At 44.8% G+C, this 24,470-nt stretch overlaps 3 protein-coding genes across 4 annotated transcripts; all 3 read right to left on the bottom strand.

Annotated features, from left to right (window-relative positions):
• Positions 1-2,197: 2,197 nt before the first annotated feature.
• On the bottom strand, positions 2,198-3,862 carry LOC4329362 (small ribosomal subunit protein eS27). The gene is made up of 4 exons (XM_015767593.3): positions 3,743-3,862; positions 3,498-3,599; positions 3,308-3,336; positions 2,198-2,597 (listed from the first exon to the last, which is right to left on the bottom strand). Exons 1-4 carry the CDS (start codon positions 3,743-3,745, stop codon positions 2,471-2,473), a joined length of 261 nt encoding a protein of 86 aa, XP_015623079.1. The 5' UTR covers positions 3,746-3,862; the 3' UTR covers positions 2,198-2,470.
• A 3,213-nt stretch (positions 3,863-7,075) lies between these two features.
• On the bottom strand, positions 7,076-9,257 carry LOC4329361 (small ribosomal subunit protein uS8z/uS8w). Its single transcript, XM_015767313.2, has 4 exons — positions 9,175-9,257; positions 7,834-7,971; positions 7,551-7,711; positions 7,076-7,453 (listed from the first exon to the last, which is right to left on the bottom strand). The coding sequence occupies exons 2-4, from the start codon at positions 7,964-7,966 to the stop codon at positions 7,355-7,357; spliced, it is 393 nt and encodes a 130-aa protein (XP_015622799.1). The 5' UTR covers positions 7,967-7,971; positions 9,175-9,257; the 3' UTR covers positions 7,076-7,354.
• Positions 9,258-18,957: 9,700 nt separating this feature from the next.
• On the bottom strand, positions 18,958-23,389 carry LOC9272576 (uncharacterized). 2 transcript variants are annotated; one of them, XM_015767982.3, is made up of 5 exons: positions 22,941-23,389; positions 21,078-21,238; positions 20,682-20,715; positions 19,918-20,020; positions 18,958-19,532 (listed from the first exon to the last, which is right to left on the bottom strand). In XM_015767982.3, exons 1-5 carry the CDS (start codon positions 23,232-23,234, stop codon positions 19,219-19,221), a joined length of 906 nt encoding a protein of 301 aa, XP_015623468.1. In that variant the 5' UTR covers positions 23,235-23,389; the 3' UTR covers positions 18,958-19,218. The 2 variants fall into 2 exon arrangements, with proteins under 2 accessions (XP_015623468.1, XP_015623470.1); XM_015767984.3 differs by having other exon boundaries at positions 20,682-20,712.
• Between the last annotated feature and the right edge of the window lie 1,081 nt (positions 23,390-24,470).

Below are 24,470 nucleotides of genomic sequence, written 5' to 3'. Positions count from 1 at the left end.
GTGGTCAACCGAATTACCTCTCTTAACCCGAAAACTTTTAATACCTGACAAATTAATCCACTCGACCCAATCCAAAGCAATTTTGTCCTATATAGTATACGCGTGGTAATCAAGTCAGCATTTTCTTTTTAAAAAATGGTGGGACCCACCTGTTATACCTCCTCTTCCACTCTTACCCTCTCCCTCTCGGGCACAAAGTGCGCACAGCAGCAACGGGGCGGACGGGCAGTCGGCGCGTGGGGGCCAGCGACGGAACGCGGAGAGGGCATGGCGAGGGGCGCCGAGGAGAGCGTTGGAGGCAGTGGGCTACGGCGACGAGTCTGCAGCCCTCTCAAGCTCCACGACTATGACGACGAGGTGACAAGTCCTCAACTCAGGGGGGCGGTGGGCGTCGTCGAGGTCATCCTTCCAGGCGGAGGCAGAGGCGACGGCGATGCTAATGCTCCCTTCCCTGGAGACGGCGGTGAGGTAGCCCTCGTTGTCATCGTCATCTTGGATCTCAAAGTAGGGGGAGGGAAAAAGTGCCGAGCCTCTTCTCCGGTTCAAATGAGGAGTTGAGGGATCCATGGCCTCCTCTCTCTCTCTCCCCCCCCCCCCCCCTTCTCGGCTCAGGCAGGCGGCGAGCGATGAGTCCTCGGCGAGCAGGCGACGGGCGGTGCTGAGGAAGGCATTAGAGGCGGCAGGCTACACCGACGAGTTTGCCACCCATCCCCGTCGTCGCCCCACCCAGTTGCTCCTCCGCCGCCTCTACTCCACCGCGGCTCTACCCCTTTTGCTCTACCAGGCAGCAGAGGAGTATGGCCCTATCACTAGAGGGAAAAAAGAAAGAGGAGAGATTTTAGTAGTACTCCGTTTGACATGTGAGGCCCATGATTTTTTTATTTTTTTATTGGATTGCTACGTTAGCGTCACACATATGCCACATAGAATCAAAACCGTTCTGGTTTGAAGCAATGGGATAATTCGTCCGGTTTTACAAGTTTAGGGTGTGCAATGGCTTGTTTTCGATTTTGGGAGGATAATTCAGTCGACCGCGATAATTCGGGATAATTCATACTTTTTCCTTTTTTAAAATATGAAAAAGAAAAGAATTCCATTAATAAGTTACTCCCTCTATTTCATATTATAAGCCGTTTAACTTTTTTCCTAGTCAATCTTTGTTAAGTTTGACCAAGTTTATAGAAAAATTTTAGCAACATATAAAATATTAAATTAGTTTCATTAAATCTAACGTTCAATATATTTTGATAATATGTTTGTTTTATGTTGAAAATACTACTATGTTTTTCTATAAACTTGGTCAAACTTAAAGAAGTTTAACTTAAAAAAATCAAAGTTAATATAAAACGAAGGGAGTACTTGTGAGTGCAGTGTAGACCAATGTCATGGACATGTGAGTTGTGAGGCACAATTAACAATTACTAGCAAAGATTTGGTTAGCTGACAGGCCAGCCACCTTTCTCTATGATCATCCCACCGTGAGAAACTCATTAAACCCTGCAGAACAGGAATTAATAATTACTTAAATTTAACAATGAATTAAATGATAGGAAATGAATTAATAATTACTTAAATTTTTTGAATATGGCGAACGATCAAATATGTTTAAAGGATGGAGGAGTAGCCAAGTAGTAGAGAAGTCTTGTGTTCGACAATAGTGGTGACAGCTATTAGGTTATCTATAGAAATTTTTGAAATTTTTAATGGTCACAACGTAATCCTCTCTCTATCCACCGATTTTAGCATGTGCTAGAGGGGACAAATAACATATAACACTTATTCTTTTATTTACGTTAGGTTAATTCCGTTAGTCAGAGCGTGTTCCATTTTAAAATTTCCTTTGAAGTATAAAGCCATGAGTACATTACACAATTAAAACATTAACAGCGTGATGCCATATAATTTTAACAGACGGCTATATATTATCTAGAAAATCAAAATCATCGATTATACACAAGTTTAGACAGCAGAACAGCATGAGTAGTTCATTCATCACCTAAACTATGGCATGGGAAAATTATACAGAATAGTCTAAAAACCACGCTCATGCTATTAAAGTAGTTTCCTCATTGCTTCGGAAATGCTACGAAGAAATCAGTAACAGAGCATGACAATAACATGGTTAACATGCTGACGCATTTCAGAAGTAAAAACCGACGAATGGGTAAAGCTTTCTACTGTCAAACACAAAACGAGATGTCAATAAATATCTTCCACACCAGCTTATAATTCAAACAGTTTGCCCCTGAGACTATCAACCACCAATTTAGTTCATCGAACAATCTCAAATAAACCCAACTAATTAGACCTCCATGATGACAATGTTCAGAAGTAGCTCGGGATACATAACATAACACTTGCAAAATAGATATTTCTGTGCTAACTAGAGCAAAACTCGAAGACTACATCCTTGGAGGTGGAACACTTGCTTGGCACAAAAACATCGTCTTCTGAATGAACGACTCACACTCTAGTCGCCCTTCCGGCGGAAGGAGCAGCCCTCGGTGAGCCTGGCCTTCCCTCCTGTGGGCTGGCAGAGCACCGTTTGGCAGCCTGGGCACACAACAACAGTCTGGGAGTGGCTGAACACGGTTGTTCTGCAATATGAACATTGCATTTCGAATGTGAGAACGGCAAGCTATAAAACAGTATACAGATATCTAACTTTCTAAATCAAGACCGTACATGTAACTAGCAATCACAGTGCCAATTACTAGAGTACAAATTTGTTGTCCCAGTTTCAACTTTCAGGCCAATATTGTGATTCCTTGGACGACAAAGTCACAAAGGGGTATACATGATTGTTAACATATCACGGCAAATCTGACGAAGAACGCTGTTTCAACTTTTCTCAAATGCTAATTCTAAAATGATTGACATGCATCAAGCAGGCCTTTTATTCATCAATATTTGCCAACTATGAATACTTGAAAGTAGAGGGATTTACATTGCAGCAGGATGTAGCAACACTTAGACAACTACTCAGACAGCAGGAGTACTAGTTAATATTCACTACCAACATATCATAGCATTAGCATATATATTCATAAAAAAAGAAACTACAGGAAACCGCACAGAGCCGCACATGGGTGGTAAATCAGACAATAGCATAATTGGCTTGCACCAAGAACAAGGTATCCAGCAACAGCTAAAATTTCATGTTGTCTAGCTGCCAGTCAATCTTAACTAAAGAGTGCTAACCTAAATTGCAAAAATCATAAAGGCTCTAAGGTAGACTAGGGACAATCAAAGCATAGTGATGCAATTATTCAGAACAAAATAAACTACTGAGGTTAAAAGTTATTACATGTTGAAGCATCCCTGGCACTTGACATCCTGCAACACACGAGACAGATCAAACCAAGAACAACGTCAGGACCAAGCGAAAACAAAGAAAAAAAACACTTAGCTGTAGTCTCTCACAGAAAAGAGGAACAGCAGCTACGAAAGGAAACACAGGTACGAGATGCGTGCGCGTGCGGGGATTCACGTCATACCATGAAGAATGAGTTGGGGGACTGCACGAGGCGCTTCTTCTTGTGCTTGAGCTTCTCGAGCTCCGCGGGAGGGTTGAGGAGGTCGATGTCGTTGGATAGCACCTGCGCACCGCGTCGCACATCCAAACGAAAAGAGAAAAATTAGTCAGATCAGAGGCGCTGGCGCGAGGGGAGAGAGAGCACTCGAATCGTATCGGCTTGAGGGTGAGGGTCATGAGGCGGTGAAGGTAAGGAACGGATCGTACCATCTCGTCGGCGGCGGCGGCGCTCGGAGGAGGGGAAGAAGAAGAAGCCCTAGGAGGAGGAGGAGGAGGAGGAGGAGGAGGCGGCGGCGCGGCGTGGGCAAGAATGAGCCGGAGGGTTTTGGGTGGTGGGCGTGGTCCGGATTTTTATAGCTGGATCTGGTGAATCTGGGCCGTCTGATCGGGATGTCTAGTTATCTGGGCCTTTGGGCAGTGTTCTTTTTTCCCGTGGGCTGGGCCTTCGGGCAGCTGAACACTTTCACTTTGGACTGAACATACTGTATAAAGGTAAAAAAGGATCATCTAACTTTACATCAGTGCCGTACAAGAGGGAATACGGTTGTAGAATGAAAAGAGTATCGTTTACAGATTAATCGAAATGCATAAGATTAATCAGTATTATATGGAAATATAACGCAAATATATATAGGTATTTTATAATATTATGTATCTTTTGGAGATTTAAACCTATACTTCTTTGAAAAGGAGTAGTGGTGGTGGTAGGTGGTGAATCTGCCACCCCACCACGGAGGGTCCTAGCTCGCGCGAGCAAATTAACTAGCGCGCGGCTGTTGCCCCCACCCCCTCCCCCCGCGGTTGGCCCGGCCCATGCGACACGCGACGCGCTTCTACTAGCTAGCGAGCACTCCTCCCTTATTAACCTACTCTATTAACACTATTAGTTAATATACTTAACTATCTCCATTAGTTAATATATACTTAACACTAATGATAGTAATTAAGAAAGATTTTGGAGATTTTTTTACTAACAGATTGAAAATTTTTTAAGTTAGATTTGAAAATTTTCGATTTTAATTTTAAACTTTAAAGTCAAATTTTAAAAACTTTCAACTCGAGATACGAAAACTTTCAACTCGAGATTCGAAAACTTTCAAGTCCAGATTTGAAAAATTAGAAAACTTCCAACTCGAGATTTGAAAACTTTCAAGTCCATATTTGAAAACTTTCAACTCGAGATTTGAAAACTTTCAAATTCAGATTTAAAAATTTTCAACTCAAAATTTAAAAACTTTCAAACTCAAAACATGCTAAAGATTAAAAAAAATAATCAGAAAAAAGTGGAAAAGAAAACGAAAAAAAATCGCTAAAGAAAAACGAAAAAAAAGCGTCGAAGGAGGCGCGCGCGCCGGTGCTGGGCCCTATGGGCCTGAAACGCGCGCCGCCGGCGCGCGCACCGATTAGCGATCGCGCCCCACCACCACCTCCTTAGTCCTTACCCTTTTAGAGTGAAGAAAAGATAAGGTCCCACATGTCAACCACCCCACCACCTCTATTTTTTGTGGGAAGTAAGAATTATATTGTGAGGTGATAGGGTTTAGTTACAAATATATGTAGAATTTAAGAGATGATAATAAAATAATGATAATAGCAAAGGTTAATGATCATTTTCATCAATTAAAATTTCGTTGCAACGCACAGGCAATATGCTAGTGTATACAAATATATAAATCATACATTCATGTTGTTGCTTAATTGAACAACCATAACTTCACTTTTTTAAATATATAGTTTCCCACAGCACATTTTTACAATAAATACTCAAATAGTGATAGGTTTTGGTTGTATTGAATAAGTAAAACAAAAGGTTATAACAAAGAAAGTCTAAATAAACTACTTTAGATCATAATCGAGCACAGTATGTGAATGACTATCTAGGTAATTAAACGGGAAATGGTCAATTAATCACCAAAATAGAGTTTTGATGTTCATGAATGATAAATGTATACGTATAATGTTAACGGAACAGTTTTACTATCGTAGCCATATACACGCCGATCGAAACAGTTGGTATGGTCATTTTCCACAATATGCTTTAGATACTCAATGAATAAATGGTTAGAATTAAATGAGGTAAGAAGAATGAATGAATGGATATATTTTCCTACATCCATTTGCCAGACAAGCCCTAGAGCAGATTTTGCTACGATAGTGATTTCTTGTAGCAACATTAGTTCCTACATGGAGCCCTTGTATGCATAGTAATTTATTTATCTCATAGTGGACTCTTCGGAATGCATGCCTCGTAAGGACATATTTCTTATATACCTTTCCAGATATACCTACGTGAGGCTTCACCTCCAGTTTGACCCTAGAAGCTATGCCACCGCTACTACTCATGCTTTTGTTGTCGTACTTCACCCTCCCACCACTTGTCAGTGAGGACCTCCTCTTCATGACCACACTCTACTCCCATCTCTCCTACATGCTGCCAACCTACCTTTCCCGCTTCCTCCCCTAGCTTAGCTCCATTCGCCTCTCCCACCTCATCCTCTTCATACCCCCACACCAAGTGCCCAAAACCTCCTAGTCTCATTCGGTTGCCACTACTCCCTTTCATGCTCCTCCTCCAATCACTCCGCTCATGACATTGTTCGAGCTCCTTGCCGCATTGTCAAGTCATAAAATCGAGTCGAGGCATCCCCTGAGCTGACTTGGTGAGTAGTCCACAGCTTAGTTGTGTGAAAACAATGGATACACTATATAATCTTTACTAATGTTATAGTGTAGTAAGCGCTATATATTATAAAAACTATAGATTATGGAGTAGCCAGCAAGATAATAAGTCAACAAGAAATAAAACCGAAGTAAGTATAGTAGTAAACACAATAAACCAATTAGCAGGATGAATTGGAGTTTTTCTACAACTAATCACGACTAATCTATGACCAACTTTATGACTAAGCATGACTAATCATGCGACGAGCTACTTGGTGGAGTAGTGGCCTTCGAGTCGTGTGGCTTGATCAACTTTACAACTAATATATGACTAACGGCTTGATCAACTTTACAACTAATATATGACTAACAGACACAGATTCAGTGACATTCCCCCGTAACATTCTCGGTGACATTGAGTCACTGACATGTGGGACCCACATGTGCCTAGACCCACGTGGGTCCCACACGGCAGTGATTCAATGTCACAGCGAATGTCACCTGAGCAATGTCATCGAATCCCAATCCTATGACTAACTGTAACTTAACGTGCGACTCGATATCAATGCGTAGGAAAGAAGTTGATGGTGGGCGGTGGCAACCGCACACGTAGCAGTGATGCAAATCACGACTCAGTAGTATTTTGCATGATATATGATGCAAGCGGCAAAGCTGATCAAAGCAACACCTCTTTTTCGAACGATGATCAGACATCAGAGTAACTAGCAACATGCAAAATGCTGCTAGCTAGAACTATTATCTGCTTGTAGGAGTATATTACAACTTCAATAAAGCTTCCTGTCCAGTGAACAGGGATTAGTGGATTTACTGAACTATACGTTATGCAGTTTATCAAGTGAAGTGGCTAGACCAAAAAAATGATAGAATATCTTCCAGGAATTTTCAGTAATAACTTATAAAAAGTTAACAAAAAAAGCATGCGGCCTCCAAGGAGCAAGAATACAGCAGCTTACTCAAGTCGCCAAGCAAAATTAAACAGACAACATATGACATTAAGGGGCAATTCAGACATTCGAGGATCATCTTAACAAGGTTTTTGACTCAACTGCTAATAAAATGCTCTTCCACTAACACCTACTGGGAGAATCCATCTACTGTATAAGAAATCCCCGTAGAGTGTCAACAAGATATATCTTTCTAGTAGAAGAAACCGAGGACCTTCCCACCAACGTTCTTTCTGCGAGCCTCCTCATGGTCCATAATGCCAGCTGAAGTAGTAAGGACAATGTACCCAAACTGGAGAGCAACAAACAATAAACATTAGTAACATTTCACAGAAAAAAGAACTGAAGCTAATGGATGTTCCCAAATAAATTATAGCTTCTTTACTAACCTGTCTGGAGGGAAGCAGCCTCGCAGTCCATGATTCGATTTCCTTGACACCAACATCGAAGCGAGGGCTGATGACACCACACTTGTTGAGGCGTCCGTTCAGCTCAACAACAATTTTGCCAGAGCGGTGGTCATCAACAAACTCAAATTCACCAATGTAGCCTACATTGAGGATATACAGTATGACCAGTTAAGGCACCAGTCTCAATACTCCTGACAAATGAACTATAGGTTTGCAGCTCGTATTACTAGTGAGCATGCATAAACACAGAGAGAAGGCTTACCGTGCTTCTGCATCACGATGAGAAACTTGATGATAACCTTTGATGAGGGTCGGATCATCACTTGCCGCTTCCCACGCTTCTCAGCATTGTACATTGTTTTCAGAGCATCGTTGAGGACACTGACTCTCACCATTTTGTCTGCAAAAGATAAGTACCGTTGGCAACAAACACACCTTAAAAAACTACAAGCTTCAATAAAGACAGTAGTAAAACCATTTCACATTTGTAACATAGCTCCAACTGGTAAACACTGAATAATTGACACACAAACAATAGCTACCAAAAAAAAAAAGAAACAGGTAGGCATCTGTCCAAACCGAGCATAAGACAACTTAATGACTAAATGTATATCACTAATACAGAGTTCAACTACAAACATTTGAATGTACTTTCAAAAGATAGCAAATAGCCTTTTTTATAGAAAAAATGACCTCAAGGATGCCAAACATCATTATATAAGTATGGACAACTATCACAGATGAATGCATGATTTGTAACATGTGAACAAGTATATAATGCATGCAACTAAAGGATCCATCAGACTACCACATCATACCATTTTAGAACAATGGTCTAAAATTAATTGGCTGTTGGACTTCCTAAGCATTACATCGTAGTTTCTAGCAAATGAAATTGCAACCGTCAGCTGCTTCATTAAGAAAACCAACAAAATCAGTGTCACACTTTTAACTGCTACATTTAGCATTCTGAATCTAACAGAAAGAACACATTCCTAAATAAAATCCCATACGAAGCTGCTACCTTGAAATGCCAACAAAGCAACATGAAAACCAGATTTCCTTTAAACCAAAACTTCTCCCACTGTGTCAATAGTTAGTCAGCAGATTAAGTGTTCATGAAGACACTACACATTTCTGCCCCACGAAACCCCCAGGTAGTAAAAATAATCTGTTGAAATGGATAGCTCGCTAGTCGCTACATTGCAAATCGACCGTACAAAAGCACCAACATCCTAGTTGCGAGTCATTCCCAAATCGAAAGGACTCGAAATTGTCCACCAAGACCAACAACTAAATCGCAGATAAATACTATACTAACAAAAATACATGGTTACTGGAGATCCACCCAACCACCAGCGATGCCACTCTCAACATCTAGCAACCAAAAACTCTTAGCTAACCCGGATGGTCGGAATGATTACAGTATAACCCAGCAGACTCAAGAACAGCACGTAGCTCACAAACAAAATCAGGTACGGGGGGCCTTCAGATCAGACGAAAGGAACAACACACTCGAGCGCAACCACATGGATAGAACTGACGAACACGAGAAATGCCTCGCTTGAGCTGGGGTCAGGAAGGGGGGGGGGGGGACTCGCACCTGGTTGCCGGAGACCGAGCGGTCAGGCTGCGGTGGCGGTGGCGGCGGCGGCGGCGGTGCTCGGAGGGGAAGGAGGAAGCCCTAGGTCTCGAGGGTTTTGCGCGTGGGCGTGGTGACTGTCTTATATTGGCATCGCGTGAATCTGGACCGTCCGATCGGGTTGTCGCTTCATCTGGGGCTTACCAGGGGGGTTGCTTCTTGGTGGGCCGGGCTCCGTAGCTTCGTTGGGCTTCTTTTACAGAATACAGAAAGCGATTGCCGAAGTTTTTTCGTTTTTAGATTTTTTTTAATATTTACAGAAATAATCTATCGACCAAAAAAATTGCAGAAATAGCCCCTGCCGCCCTAATGGTGGGCGGCAAGCTGACGTGGCAGACGGTGGGTCGACCGCGCCGTCTGCCGCCGTCGGCCAAAATTGCGATTAGGCCCTTGCCGCCCATAGGCTAATTGCAATTTTGGCCGCCCATAAAGAACTTGCGGCCGTACTTTTTTCATCTGGGTCCCTTGCCGTCCTTATTGGGGCAAAACTTGTTAATATTGTTATAAAGAAGTATTTATTGGTAAAACTTGTTAATATTGTTATAAAAATGTATTGAAGTTGGTTGTTGCGCAATTTCATATGTTAAGTGAGGTATTATTTTGTACCTTATTCGACGTATTAGTACTCGGATAATTTATATAGGCCTATCGCAGTCTGGGTCGTAGAAACATTATATGGACTTAAACAAGGAGAATTATGTAACATGAAGAAATAGTAGTACAATTTGAACATGATACAATTATTTGCATTGCGGTTACATAGATGATATTAGATTCGAACTAGGAGGGAGGTAGTGCAATAGTTGAACACAACGACGATGTAGTAATGGGACAAGGAAACATGACAGTAAAAATTTCAATATGCCAAGTTGTCCGATAATAGCTAACCCCTACGTGAGGATCCCTCTCCTCTCTCAAACCGCGCTTTAGTAACCTTGTATTGCTCTGGTAGTTCAAGCTGCACAACACGGCTAGGTGGAGTTAGAACCCTTCTGGTGTCTATCCATTCTCTGTATTGACATCTCCTTGGTGGTTCCTGGGAGGAAAGAATAGATGTAAAGCAAGCAAAGTTAGTAAATGTTGTGAGAAAATAAGGATTCATGTAATCAAAATATTCTTACCATGAAATCGTCGTCAAGAATATTTGGACAAACAAAGAACCTTCAACCCAATGTTGTAGGATTTATGGAACGAAGAACCTGACAACGATCACCACACCTGCATCTTGGACGGGCTTCCCATGGAGGGAGTGCCGTAGTTAGCACCCGCCAGTCGCTCTGTTGTTCACGACATTGTCGTTCATAAGCCGCTTTTCTCTGTAAGTATTGCTCAGTACTTTCGGATGCGAAATACCAGCGACCTTCTTGTAAACAAGTGGTTAGGTCGAGAACGGGATTTTCTGTATCGACCCACTCGATGTATGCGCAAGCCGTAGTGCGGGTCTGTCGAATAGAGTAGTGTTACGAAGAATAAAGCGATTGCCCATACGGAATGAATAAGCATATGCAGATAATAAAATACCTCACGGTCATAGTTAGGGAACCTAAAAAAGCGCCTTCCTCGAATATCAGGATTCCTCGAAGCCATTAGTTGGCATCGATCACCGCATAGGCAGAGAGGACGCTGGCACCAAGGTGGTAGTAGGTATACACAAGGATCGCTACGCCAGTTTGGATCCTCAACACCCCGGCGTCTAGCCATTGACGAAAGCCGGTCGGATTTGTAATGAAGCAAGTGGGGAAGAGAGTACTGAATGTGACTGAGTTCTGAAAGATTGTGAGACTCACTCGTTAAGGCGACTTATATAGGCGCAAAAAATCGAGTGATACCCTTGACATGTGAACGTGGTGGGGTATGGTGGGTACGCCTGATTGGCGCCGAAAGATACATGCATGATCGGCGCCGAAAGTTACATTGGTCGTATGCGCCAAATGGCGGGCAAATACTCGTATCACACGCGAATAAAGGAGGCTGCATCGGTGCGGCAGAAAGTAGTCGTGCATGCGCCGAAAGGTATCGTGCACATATAACAACAACGTAGTCATTACACAAGCATACAGTACTGGAAAGTGAAGCAAGTAAACAAAGAGAAGACTGCTCTACTGGCCCTGCCCCGCGCCGCGACCACGCTTGGTCCTCTGGGCCTGTGCTCGCACGTGGTCCTGGGAGTAGGTGAAACGATCCGGTGGCATAGCACGGGTAGCACGAGTGTCCCGCGGAGGAGTGGCCTGCGCCTGGTCCTACGTCTGCACCGGCGGTGCGCCTCTCAGCTGTGAGGGGCCGATGACATCCTCTGTCGAGCCTGAAGCGAAGTCGAAGTCAGTGATGTCGAAGAGCAAGGTGGAAGGCAGCAAGCGGTCCGACGAGGTCCCAGCATGGTCCAGTGGTGGACCCTGACTCGACGTGCCGGCTGCCTGTGACGAAGTCCCGGTGTACTGCCAGAACTGCGCTGAGTGCGAGGTCGACACAGCTGCCTGAGACGCTGACCCTGCAGCCTGGGAGAAGTGGGCGGCCTGCGTCATAGCGAACTGGGCGAAACCTACACATCGACAACGGGACCCTTGTAAGCTAAGACATAAAATGTATGTAAATTGATTGTCGAAGTAATGTTGTTTTTTTAAGTACCTGTGGGGGGCACAACAGAAGGCCTAGCCGAGGAAGGCGGGGTGCTGAACGGTGCACGAAACCCTGAAGCAATCGGCAAGTGAAACGGCTCACTTATATGTGTGCGAGGCATGTACAGAAATAGTAATAAAAATACTTACCTCCGTGCGGAGGGAGAGTCGGCCTAGGAACGTGCGCAGCTGGATGGGGACCAGTCGGTACGGGTGGCCGCTGTACAGCTGCGTCTGCCCGAGCAACGTCGTCTGCATGACAGGTGAGCACTCGGAGAATCGAGCGCATCGACTCCACCATCCGCGTGTACGTCGTCAGGTGCTCCTCTACGGGTACCGGAATCCCCGCGCCTAAACGTTGGATCGTCGTTGAACCGTCAACGACGACCCGGTTGATGTCGTCGACCTGCATGGTTAATTTGTTCGTAAATATTCGTAAAATTTGACGAAGAGAAAGACATGAAAACATAAAGGAATGATGCGATGCAGGGTACTCACAGCACGAGGGAAGTCCTGGTCGTGGTGCCTGGCATAGAGGTCTCTAGTGCTCGCAACGTGGGGCTGCTGCTCCAAGGGAGCGAAGGTGACCCTAGTACGGGTGCGTGGCTGGTACCAGCGTAGGTAGGCCTGGTACGACTCCTCAGTGTGTGGCTCTCCCTCGTGGTCCACGACCTCCTCGGTTGCGAGCAACCAGTCCTCAACAAAAGTCGCCAACTTGGCGGGCCAGTCGCCAGCTGACTGCTGACCCTTGCGCGAGTACCTGCGAATTAATGTGTAATATTAGTGTGAAACGACAGATGTTACAAATTATTGTGAACAGGCAGATTTTAATGCAACAACGGAAAGCGTAGTGCAAGATCTTACCGGTGAACAGCAGCTGGGACGGTGGTCGGAAACGGTACTGGAAAGGGCTGACGGAAGCCGAACTGCCGCATTACGCGGAAAGGGGCGTGAGGCTCAACGCAGATGTCGAACACCATCGGAACCGTAGTCATCCAGTACGCCTGGTCCCTGGTGCAGAGTGTGGACAGACCCAACGGCGCACGAGCCTGGGTAGCCGCGGCACTGTAGGGCTCCCACACGACGTCAGTCGGCAGAAGGCGGTCGAACTCCATAACAAACTCAGGATACGACCGCCTAACCTGGACGTGAGCCCATCGGCGCTGCAATACGAGACGATCGATGTGATGTACAATGAACTTAGCAATTAACTTAACAATACGATAAGATCGATGCAACGTACCTGACGACGGCACCACAGAGTACTCATCGTAGGGTAGTCGACCTCTGGTCGCTCCTCGTACAGTGACTCCTCGTACGCGTGCTGGTCCACCTCAGGGCGGCCGATCGCAATCCTCTCAGCTGCCCAGATAGAAAGAAAGAGAGGACACCCACCAAAGGTCGCACTGGGATCCGTCTTCGTGCAAGACTCACAAAGTGCACGGTACAGAGCCGCCAACAACGCGGAACCCCAGCTCCACTGAGGCACCTCGCCTACCGCGGCGTCGGCGATGCTCCTGGCGTAGTGCACGAGTCCCTTGTCGACCGCGTGCCCGTGACCGCCACAGAACATCACCCAGCCAAAAAGCCAGAGCAAGTACGCCTCCAAACATCGGCTGTAGGAGTACTCGTCGGCCTCCGCCTGTAGCTGCTCAACCTGCAAGCCGTCGATAAAATGTTAGGCACCTTAACTGCGGACTAAATATGTAATACGATTGTCATTTCGGTACAAAAACACTCACGGTGAACTGAAGCAGCCACCTCTTCGTAGGTCCGGTGTTGCGGTGGTGTGCCAACGGCTCGAGCGGGAGGTGCGGTGCGCGCTGTACTAGTGCGAAACGTGCCGTCAGATCGTCCTGCCAGTCCACAGCCGTGGTCACTGGCCCAACAGCGTCTCCCGCGAGCGGTAGCCCCAACAAGTACGATACGTCCTGTAGGGTAGGGGCTACCTCACCGCACGGCAAGTGAAAAGTGTGCGTCTCTGGCCTCCATCGATCGACCAAAGCTGCTAGGAGGGACCTGTCCACAGTCCATCGTCTGGCCGGGTCCGCATCGCCGGCCGCAGCCTCCACCAGCCGACACATCGGTAGGAGGCCGGCCTCACGTAGCCTGCAATAACAAATTAATATGTCATTATAAAAAATATTACAGTGCAACTAACTTATAGTAAAACACTGTTCGTACCTCTCGACAAAGGAGTCGTGAACCGTGAGTAGCTCACCGCACGTCCGTGCCCGGAACGTCCCAAGCTGAGCCCCCTGCACCGCAGTAAGGTGAGACCGGTGTCGGTGATCTATCGCCGGGTCCAACAACTGAGGTGTATCCTGACGTGCCATCTCTGGAAAATATAGTGTTTCGTGTTAGAACAATTCAAAAAATAGTAATGTAAAACAAAAGATAACTTTCAAAATTATAAAATAGTAATAAAATCATGAGATTAATTATGTACAACAAGAGTACAAGCTATTTAAATATAGCAAACGTTACTAATGGTACATAACGATGACGTGCAATTTAACATATATGTAGAGTTCAATAATATAACATAACATTACGTGTCGAAGTCCGACATACATCAGCATACCTAAAGACGTTAGGCGCCTTAGTCCGACGTTACATCACGAGACCTAAAGACATGACATGCCGAAGTCTGACATTACACGACGAAACATAAACACATCGATAAGTTCGAAACGAATTACAAGCAAATCCACATGCCGACATAGAACATAAGAACTACACCACGTAGCCAGACGTGGCACGACGACGCCTAGGACGTGGTCGAGTGGAGGTAGTGCCTTCACCCATAGGGCGAGCTCCATCTGCTGCTGATCCTGATAGTCCTGCCTCCGCCGCACTTGGTTTCTCCTTGTCTTTAGGACAATGCTTGTAGGTGTGCCCATGTTCATCACATTTGCTGCAACGCTTCACCATGCCAGCCTCCGACTCGTCCATATCGTTGCGGATGCGACGAGTCCTCCTCCTTCCAGCCTTGCCTCGGAGCTTCGATGGGTCAGGAATATTGAGTACTTCATCGTTAGTCTCTGTGAACTCCCCAGCTATGCCGAACCCATAAATCTGGCCGCTCCATGTATGATATATTGCTTGCTTACTGAAGTACTGTGACACATATACTGCATCTGGTATGCCACACTCCGCTGCGGCAGCAATGACATGGGTGCATGGCCTGTGGAGCAGCTTCGGCTTTGCACAAGAGCAATGACATGTGCCGTCGGCTTTGAGAACACACTCCTGCTTCACTCTCTTGCGGTAGATACCCCTGCCTGCCTTATCTTGACATAGTATCTCAAACCTGTGCTGTTGGGTACCTTGCACTAGAGCTCGATGTTTCATGGCCTTTTTACGCAACTCCTCTAGCTTTTTCTGTATGAAAGCTCCAAACAAAATGCTGTTGTTCGGCATAGAGGGAAGAACTGCCTGGAACCGATCCCTAAAATACCTGCATGTCCCATGTAAAATGAACTCCACTATGCCAACTAGTGGCAGTCCACGGACACCGCGCATCACCCAGTTGTAAACTTCTGCCAAATTTGTTGTCATTATTCCATATCTAGCACCACCTGTGTCATACGCCTTGGCCCATTTCTCTTTTGGTTCATGCAGAATCCACTGAGAAAATTTCCGAATCTCCAATCCAGTTCTTCTAACCAATATTGGACTATCCGTTGGGAGAGGTCCAAGAGCTTGAGGAGGGTCAGCAACGGCGGTCGATGGAGCCGCTGCACGCTGATCACTGCATTTGGCTGTCAACTCATCTAATCTCTTCCAAAGCTCATTGAATTTTTTCTCCTGGTTCTGATTGCACAGCCTCTTGAACATGTTCATGAGCTCCTTGTTCTTGAATTGCTTGAAGAAATTAGCTCCCATATGACGCATGCACCACCTACTCTGTACATCTTCCCAAACACCGGGGTATCCTCGTTCCATACTTCCAAACTGCAACTCTTCTATCGCTCGCAGAATGCCAGCGTGCCTATCATGTATCAGGCACACATTTGGCCTCATACCAATAACTTTTGTTTTAACCAATTTCAGGAACCAGTACCAGCTGTCGGTATTCTCACTCTCAACAAAAGCAAATGCCAAGGGCAATACCTGATTGTTCCCATCTACCCTTATTGCTGTTAGTATCTGGCCCCGATACTTTCCTGTCAAGAATGTCCCATCAATGCAGAGAACAGGACGACAGTTCACGAATGCCATCTTGCATGCATGTAGAGCTAAGAACGCCCTTTGCAGCACACTCTTGCTAGGATGTTCAATTGAGGGGAATTTCTTCACTTCGTAAGAGCTCCCAGGGTTTCTTTCCTCGATAACACCAAGCAGGCGTGGCAAATTGTCATACGAGGCTTCGTAAGTTCCAAATCTCATCTCTATTATTTTCTGTTTGGCCCTCCAGGCCTTGGCATAGCTAATAGTATACTTGTATGTCTCTTCGATGTGTCGGATTATTGACCTTGGTTCATATGTGAGATTATCGATGACATGCGCATACATCTCAGATGCAACAAATGCACAAGTAATGTTCCTGTGGTATTTCTGAACACCAGGTAGAAAACATGTATGCTTGGTAACGACTGACACTGTCCAATAATCCTTCCATTTCCCCTTATACGCGTGCACTCTCTAGGGACAACCATCTTTTTCCTTAACACACCGAACTTCATATTGCGACCGGTTCGACTTGGCAACCCAAAACTCTCTATGAAGTGACACTGCAAAATGTTTTACCGCCTCCTTCATATCTTCTGCTCTACTATAAATCGCTCCCTGAATAACCTCATTTTCTTTGTACTCCCATCTCACACTATCCTCTTCAGAGACGATCAGCCCAGAAAAATCCTCACTAGCCCATTCTGCTGGATTAATATCAGTCTCATCATCTGACGAATCACCTTCCTCTACACGCTCGTTATCGGAATCCTCCTTCTCCATTTCATCCACAATGGCACCGACAGTCTCCCCCTCGTCGGCCACTCCACCTGGTTGAATGCCCACTGGAGCTACTATGCCCCCGTCGTCTCGTGCGTTGACCTCCTCCACAGAAGTCTCGTTTACTTCAGCACTTGGTCCCTCGCCATCATCCATGTTCATCTGCACACCTGGATCCTTCGGGTGAACAAACGGAACCAAAGCTAGAGGCCACCCGCGTTGCAATGCATTTTCCAAATACCATCTCCACACTCGAGAGTTTTGAACTGGCATTAGTTCCCAATAAAAACCCTCAGTTGCCCGACTTACTATAACATTGATTGTTATGTCACTTGTCTGTGGATCAACTCTCAAGCCCCTCATTAACCATCCTTTTATAGAAGGTACACTCCTCTCAGCCGGTCTATCAATTCCCCTTTCTGATACAATAAAATTTGACAGATCTACCCCAGTTGGCCCGTAACGGACGTTTCCTGGTCCATGGTAAACTTGGAATATTTGTTTGTTCGACATATCTGTCAACGAAATAACTAGATCATATTACTCTTTCATGCAATAAACATCTACAACGTAATATCTTCTTGTGTAAGCCAATGCAATGGTAATGTATTGATTCCAAACTAGCAGATCTACGTAGTTACCGATATCTACAATACGCACTTCTAGATTAGTACAACTAAAACCCTAAAAATATAATGCATTTATTCAAACAAATTTTTAAAGAATACACACTATTTAACTCAATAGTCACATATAGGATCTATGAATATTACCTGAAATCGGCGTCTGAATCCGGCAGGGCTTCGCCCCTTCTTCTCTTCTCCTCCCCTCTCTTCTTTTTTTTTTCACTGGAATTGAGGAGAGAAGAATGAGGGCTGGGGGCTGGGCAGCAGGCCTTTTATAGGCAGCGAGGCCTGCCGCCCGGCCAGAGGGCGGCAAGGGGCCGCCTGCAAAATAGCCGGCCCCGACCGGCTTTTTTGCATTCGGGCCCCTTGCCGCCCCACCAGAGGGCGGCAAGGGTTTTCCTGCAAAAAACCCTCCCTCCGTCACCGCCCGTTCCTCCCCCGTTTGCCACGTCAGCTTGCCGCCCCAGAGGTGGGCGGCAGGGTCTATTTTTGTAATTTTTTTGGCCGATAGATTATTTCTGTAAATATTTTTTTAAAAAAATCTAAAACTGAAAAAAAGTCAGCGATTGCCAACGATAAAAGAGCCTATTTCGCTCTCTATCACTAAAAAAAAAAACAAAGGGCCAAGCAGCATAGTTCGAATAGCTAAGCTCTTTTTGGTGAGACGTACTCATCCCGATTAAAGTCATAGATAGATTTAGTATGAGTGCTCGTGTTTTTGAGATGTGCTCATAAGGTGACCGGGTGAGTGTGTGCATATTGTCAGCGTTTGTAGTGGGTGTGTTTTTTTTTTTAGAAAAAAACAATGTCAGAAATTGTTGACAATCTTATTTTGGAGAATTTTTGTAAAAACATAAAAGCTTAGAAAATTGGCATCGAGTATGCTTGTTAGATAGTACTCCCTCCGTTTCAGGTTATATAACTTTTTAACATTACCCATATTCATACAAATATTAATGAATCTAGATTTATATATGTCTAGATTCATTAACATATATATGAATATGGGTAATGCTAGAAAGTCTTATAATATAAAACAGAGGAAGTAGAAACTAACTCACGACTCCAAGCTATAGCTATGGACGACAATTTAAATGTAATTTCCTGCCCTTTTTTAGGGTTTGGTAATATATGAACTTCAAGGAAAATTTTAGATAGGGTGAGCCCTATCGAAATGGTGATCCTGCATAAAAGAAAATACCAACAAAATTCACGCTTTTTTTTCCTCAAAAAGGCAGGAGAGCTGCATTTCATTTCATTAAGGGGAAGAAAAAACAATACAAAAAACACAACACAAAGAAAAAACAAAGTAGGAGTGCCCGAGCCCTCCTACCAAGACCCACACACACTAGACAACTCGGGGAGCTTAGTTGCCTAGGTTAGCCGTCCCACTAAGGAGCTTTTGAAGGCGACAAGCTCCAGCAACACTCCAAAGATGGCCCTCATTTTCTATTCGCTACTCTAGGATTGGCATTATTTTCTATCACTTACAAAATTCACGCTGGATCTGAGCATTTTTTGAGGTTGTCGTTGTACTTTGCCACAGTCAGTGTATAACTATTTGTTGTAGATACTAGATATAGTATTCTGAATCATCACAAATGAAGAGACGGGTAAAAGGCAGGTGATGATTCCTACAACACTCAACCCTTCTCTCAAGTCTCAACGATGAAGGGACACATTGACATTATACTACAGTTGCCAATGTAAAATGCATTTCATTCTGTTTATGCTTAACAGAGTTACAAAATCAGCACGCTTCAGTTGTACAATTTTCACTGGCCACCTCGCACTCGGCAAGATCATGCTTATTAGAATTCCTGATCATCAGAAGACATCAATTCCTGATCTTCAGAAGACATCACGCGGTTTCTTGGGTCTCGTTGGTTTTGGAAATTTGGATACTGGTGATTTCTGAAACTTGATTCATTTTGGAAATTCAAACCGTGCTGGTTCCTGAAACTTGGATCATGTCGGAAACTTCTACCAGATTGGGTTCCAAAATCTGAGTCATTTGAACCAAATTTATTTTCCATGTTTCTAGGGGCATAGTTTGAATCATGTCGGTTCCTGAATCTCGAGTCATGCTGCCCAAAGTTGTTCTCCATATTCATGGGAGCAAATGCTGCATCATAGAGAAAGAAAGACAAAAAGAACATAATTAAACATGGCATATAGAGGCTGAAAGAAAGTAATACCAACAGAACTTCATGTGCAAAATGTCTAACAGTGTAAAAACAGTTACTGGGCAACACATTTAACATGACATGTTTACTATAAAAACAGTAGTATCAATAATTTTATGGACAGGAGGTTGTGGAAATGCATTTTTTTAGGAATGGAGTGCCCGGCGAGCCAAGGATCAGCAACTTGGTACAGAATTATATCCTGGGTTAGTGAAAATGCCTAACATTTTTTACCATTTACCTATACATTATCTGAGGGTACAAATAGCAATGGCAGACAAAAAAGAAAAATTCCAGTATGAACTATGAAGACATGATGTTTACCTCGTTCCCTCATTCTTCTCTCTCTGTCATATTCAAACTTGTCACGAATTTGAGTAACCCTTTCCCATGTTTCACCTTGTTTGCTTGCCGTAAAACCAATGTCCTGAAATAAAGTCAATGCTAACTTAGGATTGTGCTGCTAAGTTTGCGTAGTGTCATCACACTCATGAAGATGTGTGCTTAAATACTACTTAGACAATGCCACCAAAACCTTTGACTAAAGCAGCTGCAAAGACAAACTACACCACTAAAGTACCGCTAATGAGCTCTAACTCTTAAGGGCATATCTCCAATACTGCCAAGTGCTGAATCTGATTGCCCATGGTCAGTATTCAGTAGTTTTCCCAGAAAATAATGGGAGGTCGTAGACTTTTGACTACAGTTAATGTCATGCATTATAGTAGAAAAAAAAATGTCCACTGAAGTTTGACACTAGGGTTGTTCATACCAGGTCAACTGGGCTTGGCAACCTGAATGGACATGCAGAAATGAACATTCATTTGTTTATATTACTTTCAGGGGTGCAGTCTATGTGTGCATGGCGCAGTTACAAATGGGTTGGCAAAACCAGTTTGAACACCCATAGGTTATGCATGGATTAGTAAGAATTCCCCTTCAGTCTAGCTAGCTTAGGTAGAAATTTTGTGTTTCCATATGAAAGGATAGCCGACACCCTTAGCATAGCAAGATTGGAACATTACAGGCAGGTTTCTACATAAATAAATGATATTATATAAGGTCCATCAAAAATACAATGAGGTTACCTTGTTTGGCTCTACATTGGTGTGCCTTCTCCTGCTGCAATTGAAAACAACAGATGAGATCATTCCACAGATGACAAATATTATTGGCACTCTATTTCGAGCAAGACCCTTCAGAAGGATAACTAGTTAAAGAATATTGCTAAACATTTATAGGCTGGAAATCTAAGATAAATATATATATATGAGGAAAACAATTCAATTCAATCTTAGTTGCAATAACACATAATGAAAAGGAGAGATACTACAAACAATAAAATAAGAGGAAGCAGTTTCAATTATATCAAACATTTATCAAAGAATTGCACATACAATTAACTCAGGTTTATTCTGACAAAAACTGAGCAATTTGACTAGCAAATAAACAAGACAAAAATAAATCCCTTCAAAATTTTCTACCTGTAAGGTGAGAAGTCTAGATCATCTTCTTCAGCAGAATCATAATTAGCATGATCTTCAGCAATCTTTTTGGAATAACCTTCATCCCAATATAACCTTTCCCAATTCTCTCTAAGTTCTTGGTATAGTTCCATATATTTTTTACACCAAGCTTCATGTTCCTGTAAATTTTGTGGTATTCAGTCACCTAATATGAAAGGCCATGCTGATATCTGTAAGCCGATAAAGCACATGGAGCCTTTGCACACTAGTTCATGAATAATAAAATAATATGTTCTCTCATGATATTAAACATAGCACTTTATAAATAGAGGATCGGCAAATTTTCCATTCAGTTCAGTTCATTATGCACAGTCCATTTACTGTATTAAATAGTTAATTGTGCTCCTAACTACAGTTGGCCACAAGGAACATTTCAAAGTTCGAACAAAAGAATTTAATGCAATTTGTCCTCATGAATTGCACATCATGGGCAACTCAAATAAACAAACGAAGAGACAGAATGTTCGACTAAAAAAGGTAACTGACATGAATGCTTTTGATAAAAACCTTGATGACAGGTAGGCATGAGATATGAAATACAACAAAAACCTGAACTTGATGTTGTTTTCCAAAGTCCAAAATTCTTGCTGTAAGAAATAATGATTTTTCACGAATCCAAAATCATGAATTCTCACACAGTACATGCACCTGTCTGGTTTATTCCAAGAAATGCCTAACCTAAGCTATGGCAACACAGAATTTTCATGGTATCTTATTTCCATATCAAAGCCTTCACAATTCACATAGTTTGTATCTCTTCACCTCAAAAGTCAAAACCAGCGAAAAGTGCTTTGGTGACCAAAGTTTTGGCACTGACTAATGAACGAAATAATGGACCGATAGTTATATAAAGTGTACGACATGCCTAAAATGTATTTCAAGAATCAGTATGTGCAATCCACAAGAAAACAGCTAACCATGCTTAGGTCTCACAAAAATCAGGTTAGGATGGCCTCAGTTACACTGGCTCTCAGAAATGAAGAATAAATAATGTGAATTTGGTTTGCCCTTTTCTTGTCCTGAATCGTACACTAACAACAAAGGTGCATCAACATGTTCTTCTGTTTGCACCATACATCGATACGCTCATACGCCCCCTTTCTATTGCCAAAAAGAAGAGATCTGAGAGATTACATGTTCAGTGTGTGACCAACTAAAAGTAGAAAAGATATAAGTGCGAGTGTGCAGATAATAGCAGATTGAAGTTGGCTAAAACATAATTAGTCTTAAAGAGCAAGGCAGAAAAATCTTACTAACCATGAAAAGGAAAAAAAAAATTAATGTACAAAGTTGAGTTGCTGCAGAACTTCCATGATTTTTAATAGGACAAAATGGCAGCGGCTTCGGATCTAGGAAAAGGGGGCATCATCCGCTTAGAGAAGACATGGCTTAATATTCGAATTCAGATCTTCTAAAAAAAAACTGAATTCAGACCCCATTTTGTCAATGATTTCTGCTGCTTGTTACTGACTGCATTAAGATACAATAGCATCTTGAGTTTCATTCCATGTTTCTCAATTTTTCCTATCCCATGATTCCAAATTTCTGCTAGCTTATTAGCAAGGAGATTTATCCTACTTCCCAATGAAAACTAATAAATGCATAATAAGTGGTAGTACATCAGTACTTGCCTGCACAAATCAAATTGCAGAGTTCGTTTCCATTTGGGCTCAACCAAATTGTTCAGAAACAAGCAGCCGAGCTCAATCCAATCATTGTTTCAACAAAAGGAATGGGTAATCCAATCCTAGCGCGGGGGGATTGGGGGAGGAGCAGAGCTCAGCTAACTACAGGTGCGGGCGCGCGGCGGCGGCAGCTTACCGTGTCCTTGAGGACGAGGCGCGTGCGGCGCATGAACTGCTCCCGCATCTGCTTCCGGCGGCGGTTGGGGAGGTTGTCGCGCGGGATGGCGAAGCGCTCGCGGTGCGGCACGCCCTCCCCGATCTCGTGCATCTCGCCGTCCACCGCCCACCACTCCGACTTCTTCGCGCCCGCGCCCGCGCCAACAGCCGCCGCCGCGGCGGGGGCGCGCCGCTGCGACCAGCCGGTCCCGCCGGTGACGAAGCCTCCCCGCCGGTGCGCCCACCGCCGCTGCGTGTACACGCAGCGCAGCATCTTGGCGTCCAGGGTTTTAGAGGGGCCTGCCTGGGAGCACTGCCGCCGCCGCTTACGAACAAATGGACCGCGAGACGAGCTTGCGACGGCGCCGATGACTAATACGCAGGGGAGCTCGCCGCCGCCGCCGCCGTCGCCGCCTCGCCGGTGGTAGTGGGGGGGGGGTGGGGGGGGGTGCCGCCGCCGCCTCCAAGTTCCAGGCGACCGTAGCCACGTGGGCTGGACTGAAAAGAAACTTGTGGTAAATATTGTGGGCTTCTTCGGGCCTTCTTTCAGAACTTTGGGTGGGCCTCACTTCCAGCCCATATGTTTACAATGGAAGGAATAAGTTCACAGGTCCCACAATTTGGGAAAAAGTACACCGAAAGTTCCTCAACTTGTCATGGAGTTACGAAATCGTCCCCCAACCATAAAACCGGATATAACGGATCCTTCAACTTACAAAACCAGTGCAAACTAGATCCCTCGGCGGTTTTAACCCCGGTTTTGTCCCACGTGGCGGCTGAGTCACCGTGAAGCCCATGTAGACCCCACATGTCGGGGTGCCACGTCAGCACCATTATCTTTCCCCCTCTTCTCTTTCTTTTTTTCTTTCGTTCCTTCCTCCCTCTCGCTCCCTGCTCTCGCACGGGCGGCGTCCCGCGCGGCCGGAGGGTGGTGTGGCCGGCGACGGCGGCTCCCGAGTGGCGGCGCGAGCTCGCCAGCCTCCTCATCCCCTTCGTGCGGTCGGCGATGGCGGCGCACGGCTGTCGCCATCTTCGACTCAACGCCGCCGCCATCAAGTCACTGCCATCGGCGATGGCGGCACGCGGCAGCGGCCGGCGTGGGAGGCGGAGGAGGTACGCGCGGAGGCCCTCGCCCTCGTCATCGACGTCGCCACGCCGGACCTCCTCCTGTTCCCGTCCACCACTGCCTCCTCGCGCTTCCGGGCATCCGCAGGGACCTCCTCACCCGCGTCAACTCCCACCCTCAGGTGCTCGCCCAGTGCGAGCTCACCCTCAACGCCATGGTCCTCAACTCGGCTGTGAAATCAAGTTCAGCGGCTAGAACTTGTGTCAAATTTTGCACAAAGCCCATCGTCGTTTCAGCAACAAAGTCGCATGTGTTGCTTGAAAGTTGATGTGTGCATGGATCCGAGGAAACTTTTCTTGTGACGAGCGCTGGGCGGTTGCCGGCTGGCTACAGAGCGGCGTGCAAACGACTTTTCGCCAAAAGAGCTGCGGAATCTAGCCTTCG

This window comes from Oryza sativa, chromosome 2 (genome assembly GCF_034140825.1).
Source record: "Oryza sativa Japonica Group chromosome 2, ASM3414082v1".
NCBI lineage: Eukaryota > Viridiplantae > Streptophyta > Magnoliopsida > Poales > Poaceae > Oryza > Oryza sativa.
Note: the sequence above shows the minus strand (reverse complement) of the source record. Positions and strands in the feature narration are given on the sequence as shown.